We start from the raw sequence: 23,425 nt of genomic DNA, 5'->3' as shown, positions 1-23,425 counted from the left end.
TGTCAAGAAGTTGCTGGCTGGGTGAGTGGCAGGAAGCCTATCACCATAGATATACTTTATCTAATTTGGAAAAAACTACCAGAGATCTGCTGGTCAAATTTTGAAACTTGTCTCTTTTGGACAGCATTCTCCCTAGCCTTTTTGGGTGCCATGTGCATTGGGGAGTGGCCCCAGTGCAAGGGCCCTTTCTTCATTCATTCAAACACGCACCCGTTGACACGATCACAATTCACAGCGGTCTTACACAAAGCCTTATCTGCTTGCGGTGTTAGTCCCCAGGAATATTACGGGCACTCCTTCCGTATCAGGGCTGCCACTTCAGTGGCGATACAGGGTTGGGATCCCGCACACATCAAGACACTGGGGAGCTGGCACTTGGCAGCCTACAAAAGCTACATTTGTCCCGGCTCCTCCTCCTTATCACTTGCAATTTAATTGTCGTACAGGTTTGCCCACCATGAAGATATGGGTGATAGGCCACAGCATTGTCCATTGGGCAGCAGATTATGCATGGTCTCAAAATCATGGCCATAACCATAACATCCACCCCAAGGTACGCTTTTGTTGGATGGCCCAGCGGGGCATGCGTTGGCGGAGCTTGATGCCCATGCTGCGTAGTGCCGCAGCGACCCATGGCCCTCCAAGGGTCTTGATTATACATGCAAGGGAGAACGATCTAGTGGAGCAAAAAGGCATTGCCCTTGCCCTTGCTGCAAGGGCAGATTTAAAAAGCCTGCATGCCTTGTACCTGTCAATGACCATCGGCTGGTCCAATCTCCTACCCCATCTTCGCTGGAGGGGGGCTTCCAATCCCTCTCGCCTCAATTATGCAGTGAGTAAAATTAGCAGGGCCATGCGCAACACCATGCGTCAAATTGGTGGGTTCTCTATCCCACATCCCACCATCACAGCAGATAGAGTTGACCTATTCCGGGGGGACGGGGTGCACTGACCCCACTGGGCAATGACTTCTGGCTCCACGACTTGTGACGAGCCCTTTGGGACCGGCTAGATTGCGGGGTTTGATTGGTCCTCGGTTGTGGGACTTGGCGGCGAGGCCCCTTAGGGCCTTGAGTGGCGGTTTTAGGCCTTGGCAAGGTAGCCTTTAGTCTAACATCAAGTTGGGGGGATGCATTCATGCTCCCTCCCCATGCGGCGGCGCGTGCAGGGCCCATTGAAGGGCAAAAACCGGGAGTCCCTGGCCCTAGAGCGGTGGCATGTAGGTCAAACTCCCTGGACAAGGTCAGTGGAAGGGCATGCTGTGTACGTTTGCGCTTTGCAGTCCCCTCTCACTGGGCCTCATCTGCCTGCATATCCTCAGCCAGGCGGGCTGAGAGGGTTACCTGCCAAGGCCTGTGCCAAGTTTCCCATTTCTGAAGTTCAATATAGTTGTGGCCAATTTGAACCCATACTCTGGTCTCTTGTCTCATCATTTGGGGAAAGGGATAGGCACCACAGACAGGGTTTAGCGCATGTGTCCGCAATATCCGCCCTCCCTTCCCCACAGGTGGGCCCGGTTTGTGGCACCGAGCAAGGCTCACCTGGGCGGGTGCCACCCACCTGTTTCAGCTGGCCTTTGACCCGCCCTCAGCCAGGGAGAACAATGGCCGGGGGCCGGCCTAAGGCCAAAAAGAAAAGAGGCTGACCCCAGGATATCTGCTGGAGGGGCAACCCCCCCACCACCTATCCATATATTCCTGCAACAATTCCAGCCAGTATCAGCATTGGAATCCGACTGATTTTACGCATTGTTGTTTGAAGCTGTTCTCATATATATAAGAAGAGTTTCCATATTTGCAATTCATTTAGTTGTTATAATATATTGTAAATCGCTTTGGGGTGCCAAATGAATGAATGAAACAAATATCTGCTCATTGTTGTTTCCAATATGCTGTATGGTGAGATTCCGCCCCATTTCTGAACAGGTGAGCTCCTGCTCCCAGACTCTCTGGCTGCTCCCAGTGGAGTTTCTGCATGTTCAGAAATGGGGGGAGGGGGTTCCCAGGCAGCTGTTTGCTGTGGAGTTTATGCTTCTCATACAGGATGTTTCTGTGGCCCTTTTAGAAGAAGAAGAAGAAGAGTTTGGATTTGATATCCCGCTTTATCACTACCCAAAGGAGTCTCAAAGCGGCTAACATTCTCCTTTCCCTTCCTCCCCCACAACAAACACTCTGTGAGGTGAGTGGGGCTGAGAGACTTCAGAGAAGTGTGACTGGCCCAAGGTCACCCAGCAGCTGCATGTGGAGGAGCGGAGACGCGAACCCGGTTCCCCAGATTACGAAACTACCGCTCTTAACCACTACACCACACTGGCTCTTTTACATATTAAGTTCCCACCTGAAAGCATCCCAGGACAAAAATATCAGAACTGCTGGAAGTTTTTTATCCAGACTCTTTATTTCAGCTCATATACAATTGTCCTCTCTTGCAAAGATGCAAATATACACGTTTGTGTTATTATTGAATGATATTTATAGGGGGGAAAGAGAGGAATGGTGATCACAAAAGAGATACAAAGTAAAGCCATGCTTTTAGTCTCCTACACACACCATTGCTCACCCTGTGTGACCATGGCAACACCAGTCTGCCTTGGGTCATTAACTCTGGGACATACAGCTTTTAACCCCCCTCCCTTGCCCTTCCTCTGGCTCATTTGCCCTGATACCTGATCCGGAAGATGTGGATGGTGCCGTTGCTCAGAGCCACGGCAAAGCGCCCCTCCCTAGCCACTGTGACCACCCGCGGTCGGTCGATGCTGTTCTCAGCAGTGAGGAACGCCCCCAACTTCTTCCCACTGGGGGAGAAGGCCACCACCTCGTTCAGCTCCCGCAAGACCACGTAAATGATGCCCATGATGTCGGCACAAACGGCCCCCGGCTGGCACTCGCCCAGCTGCTCCTCAGAGCACTCGGCCACCAGCTGCCCCGTCCTGGTGAACAGGACCACGCTGCGGTGGTACCAGTCGGAGCCTACAAAGCCGTCCTTGTGGTTGGCCAGGAAGACAAGGCACCTCTCTGCACTGTCCTCAGGCACAATCTTCTCCAGCAGCCGCCCCTCCAGGTCGTACACCTCCAACTGCCCAGCCACGCACACTGCCACACGGTCTCCCCCCAGTGCTGCCACTGCATGGTTGGCCTGCCCCTGCCCCAGGGCCTTCTGCCATACCAGGCCACCTTCACCGTTCAGGAGGTAGAGGCAGGAGCCAGCCGTGAAGGCCACCTTGCTGCCCACGGTGGCCAAGCTGACTGGGGCCACGCCACTGGGGACGGGGACAGTGCCCTTGAACTCCCCCTTCAGGGAGAAGCGCTTCAGATTCTGGTTTTGATTGTCGGCCACCAGCAGCTCTCCAGAGCCAAAGGGGCAGAGACCTGTGACCAGGGGGCACTTCTGGTCGCTGGGGATCTTGACGCAGAAGCTACACGAGAAGAGAGGCTTGGGTGTCAGAAGGGGGGTTCCTGGGACCTTGGGAGGAGGCACAGGGGCTACGGCTTGCTGGCAGCCCCTGAGGATGAGGGTGGTTATCTGGGATCCCGCCTTGGCAGGCGGCACTTGCTGCTGTTGCTTCCTCCTCTTCTTCTTCGCCCCTTTTGTGGCCTCCTCCTTGGGGCCCTCTGGCAGGTGGGTCTTCTTCTTGGCCCCATTTGTGGCCTCCTCCTTGGGGCCCTCCGGCACTCCAGTGGGGATCTCAGCGTTGACCTCCAGGCAGGGCAGGTGGGTCTTCTTCTTGGCCCCTTTTGTGGCCTCCTCCTTGGGGCCCTCCGGCACTCCAGTGGGGCTCTCCTCCCGGAACTCCAGGTGGAACAGGCGGGGGCTGCTGCCCTCAATCTCAGCGTTGACCTCCAGGCAGGGCAGGCGGGTGGCCAGCGGCTCCCAGGAGAAGCCCTGCAGATGCCTGAGACGCTCACAGATGACCTGCTCCAGGGAGATGATCTCCACCTCCCTCCCCAGACTCAGCACCTTCTGGGCAAAGGCCACGGTGCTGGAGGCCACCTGCTCTTGGAACTCCAGATCGGAGCAGAGGGCCTGGCAGGCCTTCTGCCGCTCCCTCACGTAGTCCGCCAGCTGGGCCAGGACCTCCTCCTGCTGCGCCAGCAGCCGCTGCACCGCCCGCGAGCACGCCTGCTCCACCGCATCCCGGATGCTAGCCTCGCGCCCCTGCAGCTGCGCAGCCTCCCTCTCCAGGCTGGCCCTCCCCGCCCGGATGACCTGCACCGTCTCCTCCACCCCGGCCAGGAGCTCCACGATGACCGGCCGGCGGGCCTGGGCCGCCGCAGCCAGGGGCAGGCAAGGGTGCTGGAGGTGGGCCCCCAGCCGGCACTCCCGGCAGAGGACGGCGGCGCAAGGCGTGCAGAAGAAGCGCAGCTCCTCGCCCGTGTGCTCCTTGCACTGCAGCGCCTGGCGCTTCCGGATCTCCTCGTCGTGCTCCCCGGAGAGGTAGTCCTCCATGGCCACCACGCGGTGGAGGTGGGTGAGGCGGGAGCAGCGGTGCCCGCTGGCGCAGTCCCGGCACATGTCGTCAGCGCAGTCCAGGCAGCGGGAGACGGCCGGCCGGCCGGTCTCCTGGCCAATGAGCGGGCAGAGGCTGCAGGTGGGCTCTGCCTCCCCCGTGGGGCGGACCAGGTCCAGCAGGCCGTTGATGAAGAAGTTGGTCCGGAGAGCACCCACGCCCCCCTCTGGGAGGGCCACCCGCTCACGGCACTCGGGGCACTGAATCTCCTTCCGGCCTCCTGCCAACTTCCGCAGGCACTCCTGGCAGTAGCTGTGCAGGCAGGGCAGGATCTTGGGGCGGCGGAGGCGCTCCAGGCAGATGTTGCAGGTCAGGAAGCCGCTGGTGAGGGCTTCGGAGAGGGACGGGGCCTTGGCAGCCATGGTGGGGTGGTCCCTGCTGCAGGGAGGTTGCCTTGAAGGGAGGGAGAGAGAGAGAGAGAGAGAGAGAGAGAGAGAGAGAGAGAGAGAGACAGAGAGAGAGCGCACTGTGAAAAGGATCCAGGGGTTTTAGTAAACCACAATATGAGTCAACGCTGTGATGCAGCAGCAAAAAAAGACGAATGTGATTTTAGGCGGCATCATCAGAAGTCCAGGGCAGCACAATTTAAGGAGGATACAGTGGTACCTCGGGTTAAATACTTAAATCGTTCTGCAGGTCCGTTCTTAACCTGAAACTGTTCTTAACCTGAAGCACCACTTTAGCTAATGGGGCCTCCCACTGCTGCTGTGCCACCAGAGCACAATTTCTGTTCTCATCCTGAAGCAAAGTTCTTAACCCAAGGTGCTATTTCTGGGTTAGCGGAGTGCGTAACCTGAAGCGTCTGTAACCCGAGGTACAACTGTATTGACAAGCTGGGAGGTATGCAGAGAAGGGCTGCCAAGATGATCAAAGGTCTAGAAACCAAGCCTGATGAGAAGCGGTTGAGGGACATGGAAAAGAGGAGACTGAGCGGAGATATGGTAGCTATCTTCAAATATCTCAAGGGCTGCCACATGGGAAATGAAGCAAGCCTGAGTTCAGTTACAAAGGAGTTCAGTTACAAGAAAGGACATTGCAGCGTAAACATCAGGAAGAACTTTCTGACAGTAGGAGCAGTTTGACAGTGGAGCGGATCACCATTCCCTAAGGCACAGCAGAGTCTGTATTGTGGCTCGGAGCCAAGGACACCTTCCCTCCTCCCTGACTTTGTCCAGTCCTCTTGGGACAAAAGTTCTGCAAACACCAGATATGGCTGGATGTTTGAACTCCCTGCAAGGCCAGTGTTCTCCAGGGAGGGAGCGGGAGTCCAGCAACACCTGGAGAGCCCTGCTGGGGCTCCCCCCTTTCCTCCCGCTAGGAGGCTGGGGTGAGAGGGGGCTCCCCGGATCGGGGTGTCCCCGGGAGGCAGGAGAAGGAGCCCTTGCGCCTGATGTAAGGAAGCCGAGGCTCTGTACAAGAAACGCACGTCTGTAAGTGCGCTAGGTAGGAAGGCGCGCACAGGAGCGCACAGCCACAAACACGGGGAAACCCACACACGGGGTTGAAAGCGCCACTCTCCGGGGGTTGAGCCTCACAGGCGACCCCTGGTTTTTACAACACGTCCAACGGGAGTGGGGGTTAGGGGGCAGGACTCCTGTGTTTCCAGGAGACTCCTGGCCCCGGCGGGGGCGCCCTTGCCCAGCTCTCATCGAGGCCCTTGCGACCAGCATGACCTCCCCTTCCCCGGGATCCAGGGAGAGAAGGACCGCCCCCCGACCCACCCCGGCGTACCCTAACCCTCCGAAGGTCTCCGGGCCAAAGGCCGCCGCCCGAACCCCATATCTGGGGGGCGACTCCCGACTGGCTGGCAGCTTGTCCGCCCACCCGCGAAGGAGCCCCTACCTCGGAGCGGCAGCTGGGCTGGGGGTCCTCCCCGCTTGCCCTTCCCCCGGAGGTCGCCCCCGAGACGTGGGGCGGGGAGCGGCACTGCACGAAAGCGAAAGCGAATCTGGTGCTAGGTTCGGTTCCCAGGGGGCGGAGGATTCCGCAAGGGCAGGTATGTTCAAAGTCCAAAGGTTTAATACGGCACCTAGTTTATTTACTGGGGTAAAACCCCGCCTAAAAGCTCAACAACTTGAATCAACAAAAAAGTTCAACAACATTGGGGTAAAACCGTAAAGAAAGCTTTGGTCGGCCCTCACGCATGTTCACTTCATCAAATCTGGCTCTCTTTGAGAAAAGTTTGGGCACCTCTGCGCAAGGCGCAGCGGGGCTGGGAGGTTGCGACAAGGGGGTCGCGGGGGGCTCCGAGCTGGTTCCGCAATGGAAGGTCTCGGCTCTCCTCGCTCCCTTTGAGCCTCGCAGCCCGTCTCCTCTTGGGGCATCCAAGCTGGACCACCCCCCGAGGAGTTATCTAAGTTATCTCCTTCCAGTGAGCACTCAGGGCTGATTTCCTTAAGGTTTGATCTTCTTGCAGTCCATGGGACTCTCAAGAGTCTCCTCCAGCACCAGAATTCAAAAGCATCCATTCTTCGGCCATCAGCCTTCTTTATGGTCCAGCTCTCACTTCCATACATCACTACTGGGAAAACCAGAGCTTGAACTATACGGACCTTTGTTGGCAAGGTGATGTCTCTGCTTTTTATATATATATGTGCACAGCTTAAATAAAAAGACATTTTAGCCACAATATTTTTTGGGGTGGTGGAGTGGAAATGAAGACTTAAAACAATGCTCAAGGCGGCTAACCGTATGGGGAGGCAGTTACCAATTATTATTTTTGTAATGTACACCAACAGTCTTATTTGCCCCTGCCTGTATATAAATATATATGCGCAAAGCATAAATAAAAAGGCATTTTAGCCTCAATATTTTGGGGGTGGGGAGTGGAAATGACGACTTAAGGGGAGCGCAGAGAGAAGAAATGCGGTGGTCCATCTGCATCAGTGTAACTGGACGCCCTCATCTGCCCCTGCTGCAATCAAAACTCATCTCATGTATCAGTGTCTACAGCCCCAGCAGATGCTGCAACCTTCTGACAGTTTGGCTTCACCCCTGAAGGCGCACTCCTCCATTATCTCCCGAGAGAGATGGGTGCCCAAAATCAGCTTCCCACATCTGCAAAAGCAGGCATGAAATAAAATGGGGGGGGGGAATAAACCACAGGCATGTGATTGTGTGGAAAGTAGCGACTGGAACTATGTATAGCATAGGCATAATGATTAAACAAGACGTGGTTACAAGGCAAGGTAGCCTGTTATACCAAGGGAATGGCAATAAAATGCCCAAAGCCAGATTTGTTCCTAGGTTGAAGGGGGGGGGGTCCTCGACTGTGTCCCTTCTTGCTTACAAATGAATTAATAATAATAATAATAATAATAATAATAATAATAATAAAATTTATTTATATCCCGCCCTCCCCAGCCGAAGCTGGGCTCAGGGCGGCTAACAACAATTAAAATAATCCAACATTCTAAAAACCTTTCATTATAAAAATTAATTAAAATCAAATTGATGGCAACCATTAAGCAAAATTCTGTGCAGATTGCCAGAGGAGGGGGTCAGGCTGCGCCCTGACCAAAGGCCTGGTGGAACAGCTCTGTCTTGCAGGCCCTGCGGAAAGATGTCAAGTCCCGCAGGGCCCTAGTCTCTTGTGACAGAACGTTCCACCAGATTGGAGCCGCGGCCGAGAAGGCCCTGGCTCTAGTTGAGGCCAGCCTAACCTCTCTGTGGCCTGGGACCTTCAGGATGTTTTTATTTGCAGACCGTAGGTTCCTCTGTGGGGCATACCAGGAGAGGCTGTCCCGTAGGTATGAGGGTCCTAGGCCGTATAGGGCTTTAAAGGTTAAAACCAGCACCTTAAACCTGATCCTGTACTCCACTGGGAGCCAGTGCAGCTGGAAAAGCACCAGATGAATGTGATCTCACAACGAAGACCCCATAAGGAGTCTCGCCGTGGCATTCTGCACCTGCTGGAGTTTCTGGGTCAGTCTCAAGGGCAGCCCCACGTAGAGCGAGTTACAATAATCCAGTCTGGAGGTGACCGTCGCGTGGATCACAGTGGCTAGGTCAGGGCGAGAGAGATAAGGGGCCAACTGCTTAGCTTGGCGGAGATGAAAAAATGCCGCCTTTGTTATAGCTGTAAACTGCGCCTCCATAGAGAGGGAGGTATCGAAGATTACACCCAAACTCTTAACGGACGGTGCTGGCACTAATTGCACCCCCGCGAGAGATGGGAGTTGCCCCCTCAATCCCATATCGTCCCGCCCCAGCTGGAGGACCTCTGTCTTCGAAGGATTTAACTTGAACCGGCTCCCACGTAACCATCCAGCCACAGCTTCCAAACATCTGGTCAGTGTGTCTGGGGCCGAGTCAGGATGGCCATCCATCAACAGATAGAGTTGGGTGTTGTCAGGGGTTTAGGAGCAGAAGCACGGGCAAGGGAGGAAACAGAGAGCGAAGGGGAGGAGGCAGAAGAAAAGATGAGTGACGACGACGACCCGAGATCTCCTAGTCTTTCCAGTGAATCAGAGGATTCACAGAAAGGAGCACCAGTGGCGAGGGCAAGGGGGGAGTCTAGGGGGGCACCCCAGGAAGACAGAGCCAGAGAGGACTCAGGGGGGAGCAGCTGGAAATCGGGACCAGCGTCACCGCCAGGAAGCAGGGAAGAGGAAGGGAGCCAGGGGGGAAGCGCTGGCAGCTCACCACAGGAGGGAGGACATGAGTCAGGAGTGGCCACACCTCCACAGGAGGGAGGACATGAGTCGGGGATGGCCACACCTCCATCGGGGAGCGAAGAAACGGTTGAGAGGAAAGTGGAAGGTTGGGCGCGCGCGCCAAGTTCAAATGCAGAGGAAGGCGGCGCAGTAAGCAGCCCCGAAAGAGAGCCAGGTCCTAAAGCCCGGCGCAAGGAGGCAGGAGGGTCTGGGTCAGCGTCAGAAGAATCCCGGAAGGAAGAAGCCCCGGGGGGTAGAGGGACCCAGAGGAGGACAGTCAGGAGGAAAAGGTGGAGCAAGGCTAGGATATTAAGTTGGTGCACACAGGGCGGAGACTCAGACGGAGCTTCGCCGACCTAGCTACTAGGCGTAGAGTTGCGCGCAGCAGCGTGAGAATGGAAACTGTAATTCAATAAAGACTTTTACTTAATGACCGCTGGCTAGCGTGATCCTCTGTGAGCTAGGATCTTCAAGCAGCTCTGACAGTAAGCTCCGTCTCAGTTTGTGGGCATCTACAGCCTCGAGGAGGGGAGAGACACAGGTGCCTACTAGCAAGCTCACGAACGGCAGACGACATGACGGCTGAGCAGCAGATAGAGGAACTCAGAAACGCGGTGGCACAACTGAACGCCGAGGCTCTAGCATCCAGGAAGAGGGAGGAGGAAGCAGCCGCAGCCTGCAGGGATCTCCAGGTCAGGTTAGACGTGCTGACAAAGCAGACACCCCGGCAGGAGGGCATTGGGTTGGCGAGACGGACAGGCGGGCTGGTCTCTCACTTCGATGGGAACCTGCAACAGTATCCCAACTTTAGAGCCGACGTACTGTGCGCACTGCAACTGCTGCATAAAGACTTTAGAGATGAACAAGAGAGAGTGGGGTTCATCATGTCCCATCTGCATGGGGATGCGAGAGCATGGCTACGCAATTTATGGAGAGATAAGGATCCGGCGCTACAGAATGCAGATGCCTTTATTAAAGCGATGGATGGGTGTTTTTTATCAAGTATTGACGTGGATCTTGCACGGAAGGAGGTGCATGGGCTGAGACAAGGGAGGGCCAGCGTCAGGCAGTACCATGCCCGCTTTTTCGCCTTGGTCAGTGCCCTGGAATGGGACAGAGATTCGGCTCCTGTAAGAGACCTCTTTTGGGAGGGGCTGCATAACTCGATTAAAGATGAGATCGCCAGGGGGGAGAGACCCCGAACCACCCAGGAGGTCGTTCAGAGGGCACTGGCAGTGGGGGTGAGGCTGGAAGGACGTCCGTGGAACAGGGACGAAGGGCGTGGAGGGCGCGAACCAGCCGGGAGCCCCTCCTTCTTTCCCAGGGAAGCAGCGCGGGCGCAATCCACGCCTTCGCCAGGAGGAGGAGCCGAACCTATGGAGGTGGGAGGTGCAAGGGCTCAGTCAGCAACCAGAGCCCTAGCACCAGCAGCAGTGAAAGCGAAGCCTCCTAGAGGGAACAGGAAGTGTTACGTCTGTGAGGAGCCAGGGCATATGGCGAAAGAGTGTCCCCAGAGGCCCCACAAGCTCACTGCAGCCTCAGCAATGGTGACTGCAGCAACACAGCAAGGAGGACCACAGCAGGGAAACGAGGCTGTCTGGCTGGAGGAAGAGGCACTGGGGCCCAGCCAGACGTGTTAGTGACGCAGTCCCCAGCGATTTTACAGCCCGTGAACCCCCTCCCGCCCAAACCAGTAGTGAGGCTCACAGCGTCTCTCCAACTGCCCAATGGAATCACCATGGACGTGCCAATCACCATTGACTCAGGCAGCAATGCGGACTTTATAGGGCAGGACTTTGTCGACAGGCACGCTGTGCAGTTGCTGCCGGCCACACTGCCCCTGCAGGTTGTCACGGTGGATGGCAGGGAGCTGCTCGGGGGGCAAGTGGTGAAGCAGACGCCACCAATGGTGATGCGACTTGGGAATCACAGAGAAATCATCAGCTTCAACGTCACTCGACTATCTGACACGCCCATTGTATTGGGCATGAGTTGGCTGGACAAGCACAGCCCAGCGATGGCTTGGTACCAGAGGCAGCTGACCTTCGGCTCTTCCTTTTGTGCTGAACACTGCATCGTGCCCAGGCAGGAAGGAGAGGAAGAGGAGTCACAGCTGCTGCTAGGCACGCTGCAAGCGATTCCACACAAGTACGCTGAATTTTTGGAAGTTTTCTGCGAGAAGGAGGCAGACAGGCTACCCCCTCACAGACCATATGACTGCAAAATTGACCTGCTGCCGGGGGCGGCGCTGCCTAAAGGGAAACTGTATTCCATGTCAGAGGACGAACTGCAGGAACTCAAAGAGTTCATTGACCATAATTTGCAACGCGGCTTCATCCGGGAGTCCAGGGCAGTGGGGGGCAGTCCCGTATTCTTTGTTAAGAAGCGGGACACGCCCCAGAAAAGACTGGTAGTGGATTACAGGATTTTGAACAGTCTGACTAGGCCATCGGACTTCCCCATGCCCCGTATTGACGACCTCCTCGCAAAGGTACGGAAGGGCAGAGTGTTCACCAAGTTGGACCTGCGGGGGGCGTACAACCTCATTCGCATGCGGGAAGGAGATGAGTGGAAGACAGCCATGTTCACGCCACTGGGGACCTACGAATATAGAGTTATGCCTTTTGGATTGCAAAATGGCTCCCACGTTTTTCAAGCGTTTATGCATCACGTGTTGGCGGGACTTCTCTACAAGACGTGCGTCTGTTTCTTAGATGACATCCTGATCTTTTCGGAGTCGCAGCAGGAGCATGACGGACACGTCAAGGAAGTGCTGAGCAGGCTAAAGCAACATAGGCTCCACGCCAAGCTGGAGAAGTGCCAATTTGACGTGCCGGAGGTGGATTTTCTGGGCTACAAGCTGTCTGACAAGGGGCTCGCCATGGACAGCGCCAAGGTTCGAGCGGTGTTGGATTGGAAGAGTCCGCGCAACCGGAAGGAGGTCCAACGGTTTGTCGGCTTTGCGAACTTCTATCGCAAGTTTATCAAGGGCTTCGCGATGCAGACAGCGGCCATCACTGACACGCTTAGCTCCAAGAAGAAGAAGTTCGTTTGGACAGCGCAGGCGGAGCAGTCCTTTCAGGCACTCAAGCGTCTCTTCGCGTCGGAAGAGCAGCTGCTTCATGTCAACCCCAGCAAGCCGATGAGGGTGGAGACAGACGCCTCGGACAGAGCCGTGGGGGCGGTCCTGTTGCAGAAAGACCCGCAGGGGGTGTGGCGACCGGGAGCGTTTTACTCCAGGAAGCTCAGCAAGTCCGAACAGAACTACACCATCTGGGACAGGGAGTTGCTGGCCATTCACGCAGCGTTCAAGGCGTGGAGGCACTTTCTGATCGGCGCCAAGCACACGGTGCAGGTTTGCACGGACCACAAGAATCTAGAGCACTGGCGCACGGCACAGTTCCTGAACCAGAGGCAGATACGTTGGGCTGAGTTCTTTGCAAACTTCGACTTCCAAATAGAGTATGTCCCGGGGGACACCAACATCATGGCAGACGCTCTCTCCCGTAAGCCACAGTATCTGGAGGACGCAACACCAGCGGCCGCCATGCACATCTTCGCACCAGCAGTGTGGGCGTGCGCCGCGGCGACCGTGGACCTAGAGGCGGTGCGACGTGCGTTGCAGGAGGACTCCTTCGCACAAGCAAAGATGGCAGAGGTGCAAAGGGGCAAGGCAGCGGCCGACGGTTTCCGGCTACGAGATGGATTGCTCATCCGAAAAGGGGCCATCTACGTGCCGGGAGACGAACTTCGAGCCAAGGTGCTGCAGCAGCTGCACGACGCGCCCACGGCCGGGCACTTTGGCAAGGAGAAGACGGTGGAATTAGTAGCCAGGGATTTCTGGTGGCCTGGAATGAGAGGGGAGGTCGCAGACTACGTGGCGAGGTGCGACACCTGCCAGAGGGCCAAACCAGTGCACAAACAGCCGGCCGGACTGTTGGAACCGCTGCAAACCCCGTTCGAACCATGGGAGAGAGTGGCCCTGGACTTTGTCACGGATCTGCCCAGCTCAAGGGGCAAGACGGCAGTGCTGGTGGTGGTGGACCTGTTTTCCAAGATGGCGCATTTCATTCCGTGTGCGAAGGTGGCCACGGCGGAGCAAACCGCCAAACTGTTCATAGACCACGTGTTCAAGGTTCACGGTCTGCCACGGTCTATTCTGTCCGACCGGGGGCGGCAGTTCATCTCGAATTTCTGGCAGAAGCTGATGGGCTTCCTGAACGTCAAGATCAACCTGGCGTCGGCGAGACACCCGCAGACCAACGGGCAAGCGGAGCGGGTCAATGCCATCATGCAGCAGTACCTGAGATGTTATGCAAATCAACAGCCTGCGACGTGGGTGGATTACCTACCGCTTGCCGAGTTCGCCTACAACAACACGAAGCACGTGTCCACGGGGGTCACGCCGTTCTTCGCCAACAACGGGAGGCACCCCAGAACCTTCCCGGGACTGGAAAGAATGGGGGAGGGGGAGCCGCAGACAGCAGATGCGTTCGCGTCGGAGCTGCAGGAGGTCCACGATCAGCTGAGGCGCCACCTGGAGCTGGCCAAGCACGCATACAAGGTACAAGCAGACAAGCACAGAAGGGTTGGAGAAGAGCTCCACGTGGGAGACTGGGTTTGGTTAGCAGCCCACGCAGTGCCGGCCAGGTCGTTGGCCAAGAAGAAACTAGGGCATAAGCAACTGGGGCCCTACCAAGTCGAAGAGCAGGTCAACCCGGTAGCTTTCAGACTGGCACTTCCGGAGGGTTCCAGAATGCATCCGGTATTCCACAGATCGGTGCTCACTCCCTACAAGGCACCGCACAGGTTCCAGGAACCCGGAACAGCGCCGAGTCCGGTCAGAGACAGAACAGGGCACGCGGAAGTGGCACAGAAGGAGCGCATCAACGAAGTCACTGAGATTTTGGACTCCAGATGGGGGGAAGAGGGGGTAGAATACTTTCTCGCCAAGGAGGGCACCCCGGCCAGTGCGAACAGCTGGGTGCCGGGCTACGCCTTGGACGAACCTCTCCTCAAAGACGAGTTTCATGCCCTCTTTCCCCATAGACCTATGCCAGCAGAATATTTTGACGACTGGCTTTTCACGCCCACACTTTCGGCCAGCACTTTCCGGGGGTTCGACTCGGACGAGGACCCGACACAAGACGTCCGTTCCCCGGAGGGGTCACCCTCGGGATCTGCATCAGAACCCTCGTATTGGTGGGACGATAGGCCAGAGGAGCAGTGGCGCAGACGGTGGCTGGAAGGCCCAGGACGAGCAACACCGACAGGAGGAAGTGAGGGAGAGACGGACATGGACGTTTTCGGGGACGACCCTGGTTTCGAGCACGGCGGCACAGAGATGGAAGCGGAGGTGACTGTCGTCGACGAGAGCGGGGAGGAAGACCCGGGAGACTTCAGATGGAGGCCTGCCACGGGAAGCGACCGATACCCGACGTTCGTCCCTTTGCAACAGCAGCCCCCAGCTCCAGCACCGGAAGGAGGGGAGGGGGGAATGGGGGGCTTCGAGGGGGGGATGGATGTCAGGGGTTTAGGAGCAGAAGCACGGGCAAGGGAGGAAACAGAGAGCGAAGGGGAGGAGGCAGAAGAAAAGATGAGTGACGACGACGACCCGAGATCTCCTAGTCTTTCCAGTGAATCAGAGGATTCACAGAAAGGAGCACCAGTGGCGAGGGCAAGGGGGGAGTCTAGGGGGGCACCCCAGGAAGACAGAGCCAGAGAGGACTCAGGGGGGAGCAGCTGGAAATCGGGACCAGCGTCACCGCCAGGAAGCAGGGAAGAGGAAGGGAGCCAGGGGGGAAGCGCTGGCAGCTCACCACAGGAGGGAGGACATGAGTCAGGAGTGGCCACACCTCCACAGGAGGGAGGACATGAGTCGGGGATGGCCACACCTCCATCGGGGAGCGAAGAAACGGTTGAGAGGAAAGTGGAAGGTTGGGCGCGCGCGCCAAGTTCAAATGCAGAGGAAGGCGGCGCAGTAAGCAGCCCCGAAAGAGAGCCAGGTCCTAAAGCCCGGCGCAAGGAGGCAGGAGGGTCTGGGTCAGCGTCAGAAGAATCCCGGAAGGAAGAAGCCCCGGGGGGTAGAGGGACCCAGAGGAGGACAGTCAGGAGGAAAAGGTGGAGCAAGGCTAGGATATTAAGTTGGTGCACACAGGGCGGAGACTCAGACGGAGCTTCGCCGACCTAGCTACTAGGCGTAGAGTTGCGCGCAGCAGCGTGAGAATGGAAACTGTAATTCAATAAAGACTTTTACTTAATGACCGCTGGCTAGCGTGATCCTCTGTGAGCTAGGATCTTCAAGCAGCTCTGACAGGTGTCATCAGCATACTGATGGCAGCCCAGCCCAAAACTCCGGACAAGCTGGGTGAGGGGGCACATAAAGATGTTAAAAAGCATCGGGGAGAGAATCGCACCCTGAGGCACTCCACACACCAAGGAGTGGCGCAATGACAATACCCCCCCAAGCGCTACCCTCTGTCCCCGACCAGAGAGAAACGAGCGCAGCCATTGAAGGACTGTGCCCTGGATCCCCACGTCAGCAAGGCGGTGGTCCAGAAGTTCGTGATCGACCATGTCGAAAGTTGCTGACAGATCTAGAAGAATCAGCAGCCCCGACCCGCCTCGATTCAGCTGCCTGCGGAGATCATCTGTTAGGGCGACCAGAGCCGTCTCGGTCCCATGACCAGCGCGGAAGCCAGACTGGAATGGATCCAGAGCCGATGTTTCATCCAGAAACCTACCAAGCTGTTCAGCAACCACTCTCTCAATCACCTTACCCAGGAATGGAAGATTCGAAACCGGGTGGTAATTGGACAGATCTAAGGGATCTAATGATGTTTTCTTTAAGAGCGGATGCACCACCGCCTCCTTCAGTTCCCCTGGGAATACAATAACCTATTAAACATTAAACGCTTCCCTAAACAGGGCTGCTTTCAGATGTCTTCTAAAAGTTTGGCAGTTATTTATCTCTTTGGCATCTGGTGGGAGGGTGTTCCACAGAGCAGGCGCCACTACTGAGAAGGCCCTCTGCCTGCTTCCCTGTAGCTTGGCTTCTCACAATGAGGGAACCACCAGAAGGCCCTCGGCCCTGGACCTCAGTGTCCGAGCAGAACGATGTGGGTGGAGAAGCTCCTTCAGGTATACTGGGCCATTTAGGGCTTTAAAGGTCAACACCAACACTTTGAATTGTGCTTGGAAACATACTAATACATCACTCATACATCACGGTTACATCATGAAAGGGGAGGTCTGGTGGCCGTAATCTGAGCATCCTGGACCCTGCCCCATGGTTCCCCTTGCCCTCTACCAAACACCCATCAAGTGTAAGAAAAGAGATATTCACATTTCTCTGTTTCCCAGTTCATCCCACCCTTTTGTCTTCATCTGGGTTTGTTATTTCTGGAATGGCTACCTGTCTGGCATTCAGGTATCAGGAGGCCAGGGGTTATCACTCAGGCAGAGGGGCTGCTGAGGAGCTGAGCTCACCTGTCTATAGGAATTTCTGAAGTTTTCCCAGTGAGCCAGTACACAGATGCATTGATCAGTGAATTCTTACATTTGGTATCGTGCAGCAAAGGCCCTTTGAATAGATAGGAAGAAACTGTGATGAAGTCTTTTGTGGGGACAAATCACAAAAGTGATTGTGCTGGTTTTGGTAGTGGGCTGCAGGTGCAGGATATCTGCTGGAGGGGCAACCCCCCCCCCCAACCTATACATAAATTCCTGCAACACTAGGAACCATCAACAGCCTTCTCCTCAGGCTGTATCGAAGCAACAGCAGCCCAGAGTCTCCTGGGGGCGGCTTACAGACTCCCACTTGGGTTGGGGCAGAATATTTCTTTCAGGGGCCGCAGTCTCCTCCAGGATCCTGGCTACGATTCCTGCAGAAAGAAACTTTGATGAAGTGTTTTGTGGGGACAAGTCACAAAAGTGATTGTGCTGATTTTGATAGTGCATGATATCTGCTGGAGGGGCAACCCCCACCCCAACCTATACATAAATTCCTGCAACAATTCCAGCTGGTATCAGCAGTGGAATCAGACTGATTTTAGACATTGTTGTTTGAAACTGTTCACACACACACACACACACACACACACACACACACACACACATATATATATATGAAGAGTTTCCATATTTGCAATTCATTTAGTTGTTATAATACATTGTAAATTACTTTGGGGTGCTAAATTAATGAATGAAACAAATATCTGCTCATTGTTGTTTCCAATATGTTGTATGGAGAGATTCCTCCCCATTTCTGAACAGGTGAGCTCCTGCTCCCAGACTCTCTGGCTGCTCCCAGTGGAGTCTCTGCATGTTCAAAAATGGGGGGGGGGGTTTTCCCAGGCAGCTGTTTGCTGTGGAGTTTATGTCTCTCATACAGGATGTTTCTGTGGCCCTTTTACATATTAAGTTCCCATCTGAAAGCATCCCAGGACAAAAATCTCAGAACTGCAGGAAGTTTTTTATCCAGACTCTTTATTTCAGCTCATATACAATTGTCCTCTCTTGCAAAGATGCAAATATACACGTTTGTTTTATTATTGAATGATATTCATAGAAAAACAGAGATGGATGGTGATCACAAAGCATGTTCTTCTGTCAGATTGTTCCGGAAGGCACAGACGGGATCCCCACTCAGTGATGGTCTCCTTGGGGTCCAAGTGAATATAACGTTCAGGCTTAATATCCTGCCCCACACTCTCAGATTCGCGCTCCAATTACACACACTCTGTTGTGCTGTGTTATGCCCCATTTAGCAGCTGGAAGCTGGCCACACCAGCAGGCCAAATCCGAGAGCCCTCCTGCGTAACGGATTCTGCCACCCTTTTGCAGAACACCTGGCCAAGACCCGAGTTTCCTCCTGAGAGCAGAAAAGGCACTTTGGAAAGGTTATGGTGCCCACCATCTTGTCAGAGGGGTCCTCCTCTGTCAGACGTTTTTAAAAAGTGGCTCCTAAGACCCTTCATCCCTTAATCTGAATAAAATTGGTGAAAAAGCAGAGAGTTTGTTGAATACAATATGTCCTTGCAAGAGCAGTTGTCCAAAGCAGGCACACCCAAAACTGACAAAGCATAAGCTTATCTTCCCTATTCCTGAAGCGCAGGTTCCCTCCCTCGTCTCCCCACTGGCTGGGTACTGCAAGGTTTACAGCCCATCACGACCACCTAATTTCCCTACTAATTTCCTGCCTTTGTTGACATCTCCCATCACTCTGATTTCGAGGACCACCCCTCCTGTTTACCTTTCTCCTTAATTGGTCCATGCTTTCTATGCTTTTGGGGACACGGGTGGCGCTGTGGGTTAAACCACCAATAAAGCGAGATGAGCGCCACAACCCCAGAGTCGGCCACGACTGGACCTAATGGTCAGGGGTCCCTTTACCTTTACTTCTATGCTTTCACACATTGACTCAAGAGATAAAGCCACATCCTGACTACTAACAGGTGTAAACAAGTTCTATACCTGCTGAAGTATACAAAAAACCGTATTCCAGCCGCAAGCCGTCCCATTTAAGAGCATCCTGACCGCAAGCTGGTCTAAATATAAGTGTAAGCAGGTCTCTGCTGCTGCCTGCCGATATCTAGCTGTTGCCGATATCTAGCTGTATTTTTTGTGAAAAAAGCAGCATTATCATTCCTCACATCCTCTGGACATTTTCATGCCCTGATTTACGCGGGAGAACATAAACTTTGGCAGTTTGATGATCTATGCCAGGTTCTATCATTTCCACATTGCCCTCTAGTGGCTGCCCTTGGGAACAACAACCCCAGGTAAGTAAAGCACAACTCTGGGAGCCGACCCAATCCAGACAGGAGGGCAGGCGGGAGGAACTGCTGCTTTTACTCTCCTACACACACCATTGCTCACCTTGTGCTACCATGGCACACCAGTCTGCCTTGGGTCATTAACTCTGGGACATACAGCTTTCAACACACACACGCACACACACCCTGCCCTTCCTCTGTTTCACATGCCCTAATACCTGATCCGGAAGATGTGGATGGTGCCGTTGCTCAGAGCCACGACAAAGCGCCCCTCCCTAGCCACCGTGACCACTCGCGGTCGGTCGATGCTGTTCTCAGCAGTGAGGAACGCCCCCAACTCCTTCCCCCTGGGGGAGAAGGCCACCACCTTGTTCAGCTCCCTCAAGACCACGTAGATGATGCCCGTGGCATCGGCACAAACGGCCCCCGGCTGGCACTCGCCCAGCTGCTCCTCAGAGCACTCGGCCACCAGCTGCCCCGTCCTGGTGAACAGGATCACGCTGCGGCGGTACCAGTCGGAGCCTACAAAGCCGTCCTTGTGGTTGGCCAGGAAGACGAGGCACCTCTCCCCACTTCCCTCGGGCACAATCTTCTCCAGCAGCCGCCCCTCCAGGTCGTACACCTCCAACTGCCCAGCCACACACACTGCCATACGGTCTACCCCCAGACCCACCACGGCATGGCTGGCCTGCCCCCTTCGCAGGGCCTTCTGCCACACCAGGCCTCCTTCACCGTTCAGGAGGTAGAGGCAGGAGCCGGCTGTGAAGGCCACCTTGCTGCCCACGGTGGCCACGCTGACCGGGGCCACGCCACTGGGGACGGGGACAGTGCCCTTGAACTCCCCTTGTAGGGAGAAGCGCTTCAGCTTCTGGTTTTGCTCATCGGCCACCAGCAGCTCTCCAGAGCCAGAGGGGCAGAGCCCTGTGACCTGAGGACGCTTCTTGTCACTGGGGGTCTTGACCCAGAAGCTACACGAGAAGAGAGGCTTGGGTGTCATAAGGGGGGCTTCTGGGACCTTGGGAGGAGGCACAGGGGATTCCTCCTTGGCAGGCTGCTCTTGCTGCTGTTGCTTCCTCCTCTTCTTCTTTGCCCCTTTTGTGGCTGCCTCTTGGGGGCCCTCAGGCACTCTCGTGGGGATCTCAGCGTTGACCTCCAGGCAGGGCAGGCGGGTCTCTTTCTTTGCCCCTTTTGTGGTCTCCTCCTTGGGGCCCTCCGGCACTCCAGTGGGGCTCTCCTCCCGGAACTCCAGGTGGAACAGGCAAGGGCCGCTGCCCTCGATCTCAGTGTCGACCTCCAGGCAAGGCAGGCGGGTGGCCAGCGGCTCCCAGGAGAAGCCCTGCAGATGCCTGAGACGCTCACAGATGACCTGCTCCAGGGAGACGATCTCCACCTCCCTCCCCAGACTCAGCACCTTCTGGGCAAAGGCCACGGTGCTGGAGGCCACCTGCTCTTGGAACTCCAGATCGGAGCAGAGGGCCTGGCAGGCCTTCTGCCGCTCCCTCACGTAGTCCGCCAGCTGGGCCAGGACCTCCTCCTGCTGCGCCAGCAGCCGCTGCACCGCCCGCGAGCACGCCTGCTCCACCGCATCCCGGATGCTAGCCTCGCGCACCTGCAGCTGCGCAGCCTCCCTCTCCAGGCTGGCCCTCCCCGCCCGGATGACCCGCACCGTCCCCTCCACCCCGGCCAGGAGCTCCACGATGACCGGCCGACGGGCCTGGGCCGCCTCAGCCAGGGGCAGGCAAGGGTGCTGGAGGTGGGCCCCCAGCCGGCACTCCCGGCAGAGGACGATGGCGCAAGGCGTGCAGAAGAAGCGCAGCTCCTCGCCCGTGTGCTCCTTGCACTGCAGCGCCTGGCGCTTCCGGATCTCCTCGTCGTGCTCCCCTGAGAGGTAGTCCTCCATGGCCACCACGCGGTGGAGGTGGGTGAGGCGGGAGCAGCGGTGCCCGCTGGCGCAGTCCCGGCACATGTCGTCAGCGCAGTCCAGGCAGCGGGAGACGGCCAGCCGGCCGGTCTCCTGGCCGATGAGCGGGCAGAGGCTGCAGGTGGGCTCTGCCTCCCCCGTGGGGCGGACCAGGTCCAGCAGGCCGTTGATGAAGAAGTTGGTCCGGAGAGCACCCACGCCCCCCTGTGGGAGGGCCACCCGCTCACGGCACTCGGGGCACTGCAGCTCCTTCCGGCCTCCTGCCAACTTCCGCAGGCACTCCTGGCAGTAGCTGTGCAGGCAGGGCAGGATCTTGGGGCGGCGGAGGCGCTCCAGGCAGATGGTGCAGGTCAGGAAGCCGCTGGTGAGGGCTTCGGAGAGGGACGGGGCCTTGGCCGCCATGGTGGGGTGGTCCCTGCTGCAGGGAGGTTGCCTTGAAGGGAGAGAGAGAGGGGGGGAGAGAGAGAGAGAGAGAGAGCACTGTGAAAAGGATCCAGCGGTTTTAGTAAACCACAATATGAGTCAACGCTGTGATGCAGCAGCAAAAAAAGACGAATGTGATTCCAGGCGGCATCATCAGAAGTCCAGGGCAGCACAATTTAAGGAGGATACAGTGGTACCTCGGGTTAAATACTTAAATCATTCTGCAGGTCCGTTCTTAACCTGAAACTGTTCTTAACCTGAAGCACCACTTTAGCTAATGGGGCCTCCCACTGCAGCTGTGCCACCAGAGCACAATTTCTGTTCTCATCCTGAAGCAAAGTTCTTAACCCAAGGTGCTAGTTCTGGGTTAGCGGAGTGCGTAACCTGAAGCGTCTGTAACCCGAGGTACAACTGTATTGACAAGCTGGAAGGTATGCAGAGAAGGGCTGCCAAGATGATCAAAGGTCTGGAAACTAAGCCTGATGAGGAGCAGTTGATGGACCTGGCTATGTTTAGCCGGGAGAAGAGGAGACTGAGAGGAGATATGGTAGCTATCTTCAAAGATCTCAAGGGCTGCCACATGGGAAATGAAGCAAGCCTGAGTTCAGTTACAAGAAAGGACATTGCAGCGTAAACATCAGGAAGAACTTTCTGACAGTAGGAGCAGTTTCTACTCGGTTTCTGGATCTGGATCACGTCTTAGTGAATCACCATTCCCTAAGGCACAGCAGAGTCTGTATTGTGGCTCGGAGCCAAGGGCACCCTCCCTTCTCCCTGACTTTGTCCAGTCCTCTCGGGACAAAAGTTCTGCAAACACCAGATATGGCTGGTCTTTTGAACTCCCTGCAAGGCCAGTGTTCTCCAGGGAGGGAGCGGGAGTCCAGCAACACCTGGAGAGCCCTGCTGGGGCTCCCCCCTTTCCTCCCGCTAGGAGGCTGGGGTGAGAGGGGGCTCCCCGGATCGGGGTGTCCCCGGGAGGCAGGAGAAGGAGCCCTTGCGCCTGATGTAAGGAAAGCGAGGCTCTGTACAAGAAGCGCACGTCCGTTAGTGCGCTAGGTAGGAAGGCGCGCACAGGAGCGCACAGCCACAAACACGGGGAAACCCACACACGGGGTTGAAAGCGCCACTCTCCGTGTGTTGAGCCTCACAGGCGACCCCTGGTTTTTACAACACGTCCAACGGGAGTGGGGGTTAGGGGGCAGGACTCCTGGGTTCCCAGGAGACTCCTGGCGCCGGCGGGGGCGCCCTTGCCCAGCTCTCATCGAGGCCCTTGCGACCAGCATGACCTCCCCTTCCCCGGGATCCAGGGAGAGAAGGACCGCCCCCCGACCCACCCCGGCGGACCCTAAGGTCCCCGAAGGTCTCCGGGCCAAAGTTCACCCCCGAACCCCCTATCTGGGGGGCGACTCCCGACTGGCTGGCAGCTTGCCCGTCCGCCCACGAAGGAGCCCCTACCTCGGAGCGGCAGCTGGGCTGGGGGTCCTCCCCGGGAGGTCGCCCCCGAGATGTGGGGCGGGGAGCGTCACTGCACGAAAGCGAAAGCGAATCTGACGCCTGGCCCGGCCCCCAGGGGGCGGAGGATTCCCGCAAGGCGAGGCGTCGCGGGTCTGGGAGGTTGCGACAAGGGGGTGGCGGGGGGGGGGGCTCGGGGATGGCTCCACTCGGGCGCGGAGAGGGGGCATCTGGCCCGCCTGCTCCCCTCGGCTCTCCTCGCTCCCTTTGAGCCTCGCAGCCCGTCTCCTCTTGGGGCATCCAGGCTGGACCACCCCCCGAGGAGTTAGCGCAAGCGGGTCTTGGCAAAGTGTGCCCTCCTGGGGCCGCCCCGCTTCCCGCCCCCCTGTTGGAGAGCTCTCTGTTTCCTTCGTGGACGCAAGAACCGAGGACAGCAGCTGGGTCAGGCCAAAAGAGGGACCCGTCCAGCTGTGATTCATGCATTGCAGGGGTTGGACTAGATGACCCGCGGGTTCCCTTTTGACTCCCCTAAGGTCCCCTGCAGGGACGCGGGTGGCGCTGTGGGTTAAACCACTGAGCTTCTTGGACTTGTTGATCGGAAGGTTGGCGGTTCGAATCGCTGTGACGGGGTGAGCTCCCGTTGCTCGGTCCCTGCTCCTGCCAACCTAGCAGTTTGAAAGCACGTCAAAGT

General features: G+C 56.6%; 2 protein-coding genes across 6 annotated transcripts; both read right to left on the bottom strand.

The window, feature by feature from the left end:
- Window positions 1–2,412: 2,412 nt before the first annotated feature.
- On the bottom strand, window positions 2,413–6,476 carry LOC310692087 (E3 ubiquitin-protein ligase TRIM56-like). Of its 2 annotated transcripts, XM_083472609.1 has the most exons (3): window positions 6,350–6,476; window positions 3,649–4,900; window positions 2,413–3,594 (listed from the first exon to the last, which is right to left on the bottom strand). In XM_083472609.1, the coding sequence occupies exons 2-3, from the start codon at window positions 4,867–4,869 to the stop codon at window positions 2,650–2,652; spliced, it is 2,166 nt and encodes a 721-aa protein (XP_083328735.1). In that variant the 5' UTR covers window positions 4,870–4,900; window positions 6,350–6,476; the 3' UTR covers window positions 2,413–2,649. The 2 variants fall into 2 exon arrangements, with proteins under 2 accessions (XP_083328735.1, XP_083328734.1); XM_083472608.1 differs by having other exon boundaries at window positions 2,413–4,900.
- Window positions 2,413–22,868, bottom strand: LOC310692091 (E3 ubiquitin-protein ligase TRIM56-like). 4 transcript variants are annotated; one of them, XR_014518659.1, is made up of 3 exons: window positions 22,738–22,841; window positions 19,052–21,292; window positions 2,413–2,560 (listed from the first exon to the last, which is right to left on the bottom strand). XR_014518659.1 is itself a non-coding variant. In XM_083472615.1 (2 exons), exon 2 carries the CDS (start codon window positions 21,259–21,261, stop codon window positions 19,150–19,152), a length of 2,112 nt encoding a protein of 703 aa, XP_083328741.1. In that variant the 5' UTR covers window positions 21,262–21,292; window positions 22,738–22,868; the 3' UTR covers window positions 17,703–19,149. The 4 variants fall into 4 exon arrangements, 1 of the variants encoding a protein (XP_083328741.1); XR_014518658.1 differs by lacking the exon at window positions 2,413–2,560 and adding an exon at window positions 17,703–18,298 and having other exon boundaries at window positions 18,363–21,292; window positions 22,738–22,846; XR_014518660.1 differs by lacking the exon at window positions 2,413–2,560 and adding an exon at window positions 17,703–17,822 and having other exon boundaries at window positions 18,637–21,292.
- Between the last annotated feature and the right edge of the window lie 557 nt (window positions 22,869–23,425).

The sequence above is a fragment of the Podarcis liolepis genome (assembly GCF_965112155.1).
Source record: "Podarcis liolepis genome assembly, chromosome: 13".
Taxonomy (NCBI): Eukaryota; Metazoa; Chordata; class Lepidosauria; order Squamata; family Lacertidae; genus Podarcis; species Podarcis liolepis.
This window is presented reverse-complemented; position numbering and strand designations above follow the sequence as displayed.

Coding starts and splice junctions, on each gene's coding strand:
- LOC310692087 (XM_083472608.1), bottom strand. CDS start 4,869: ATGGCTGCCAAGGCCCCGTCCCTCTCCGAAGCCCTCACCAGCGGCTTC.
- LOC310692091 (XM_083472615.1), bottom strand. CDS start 21,261: ATGGCGGCCAAGGCCCCGTCCCTCTCCGAAGCCCTCACCAGCGGCTTC.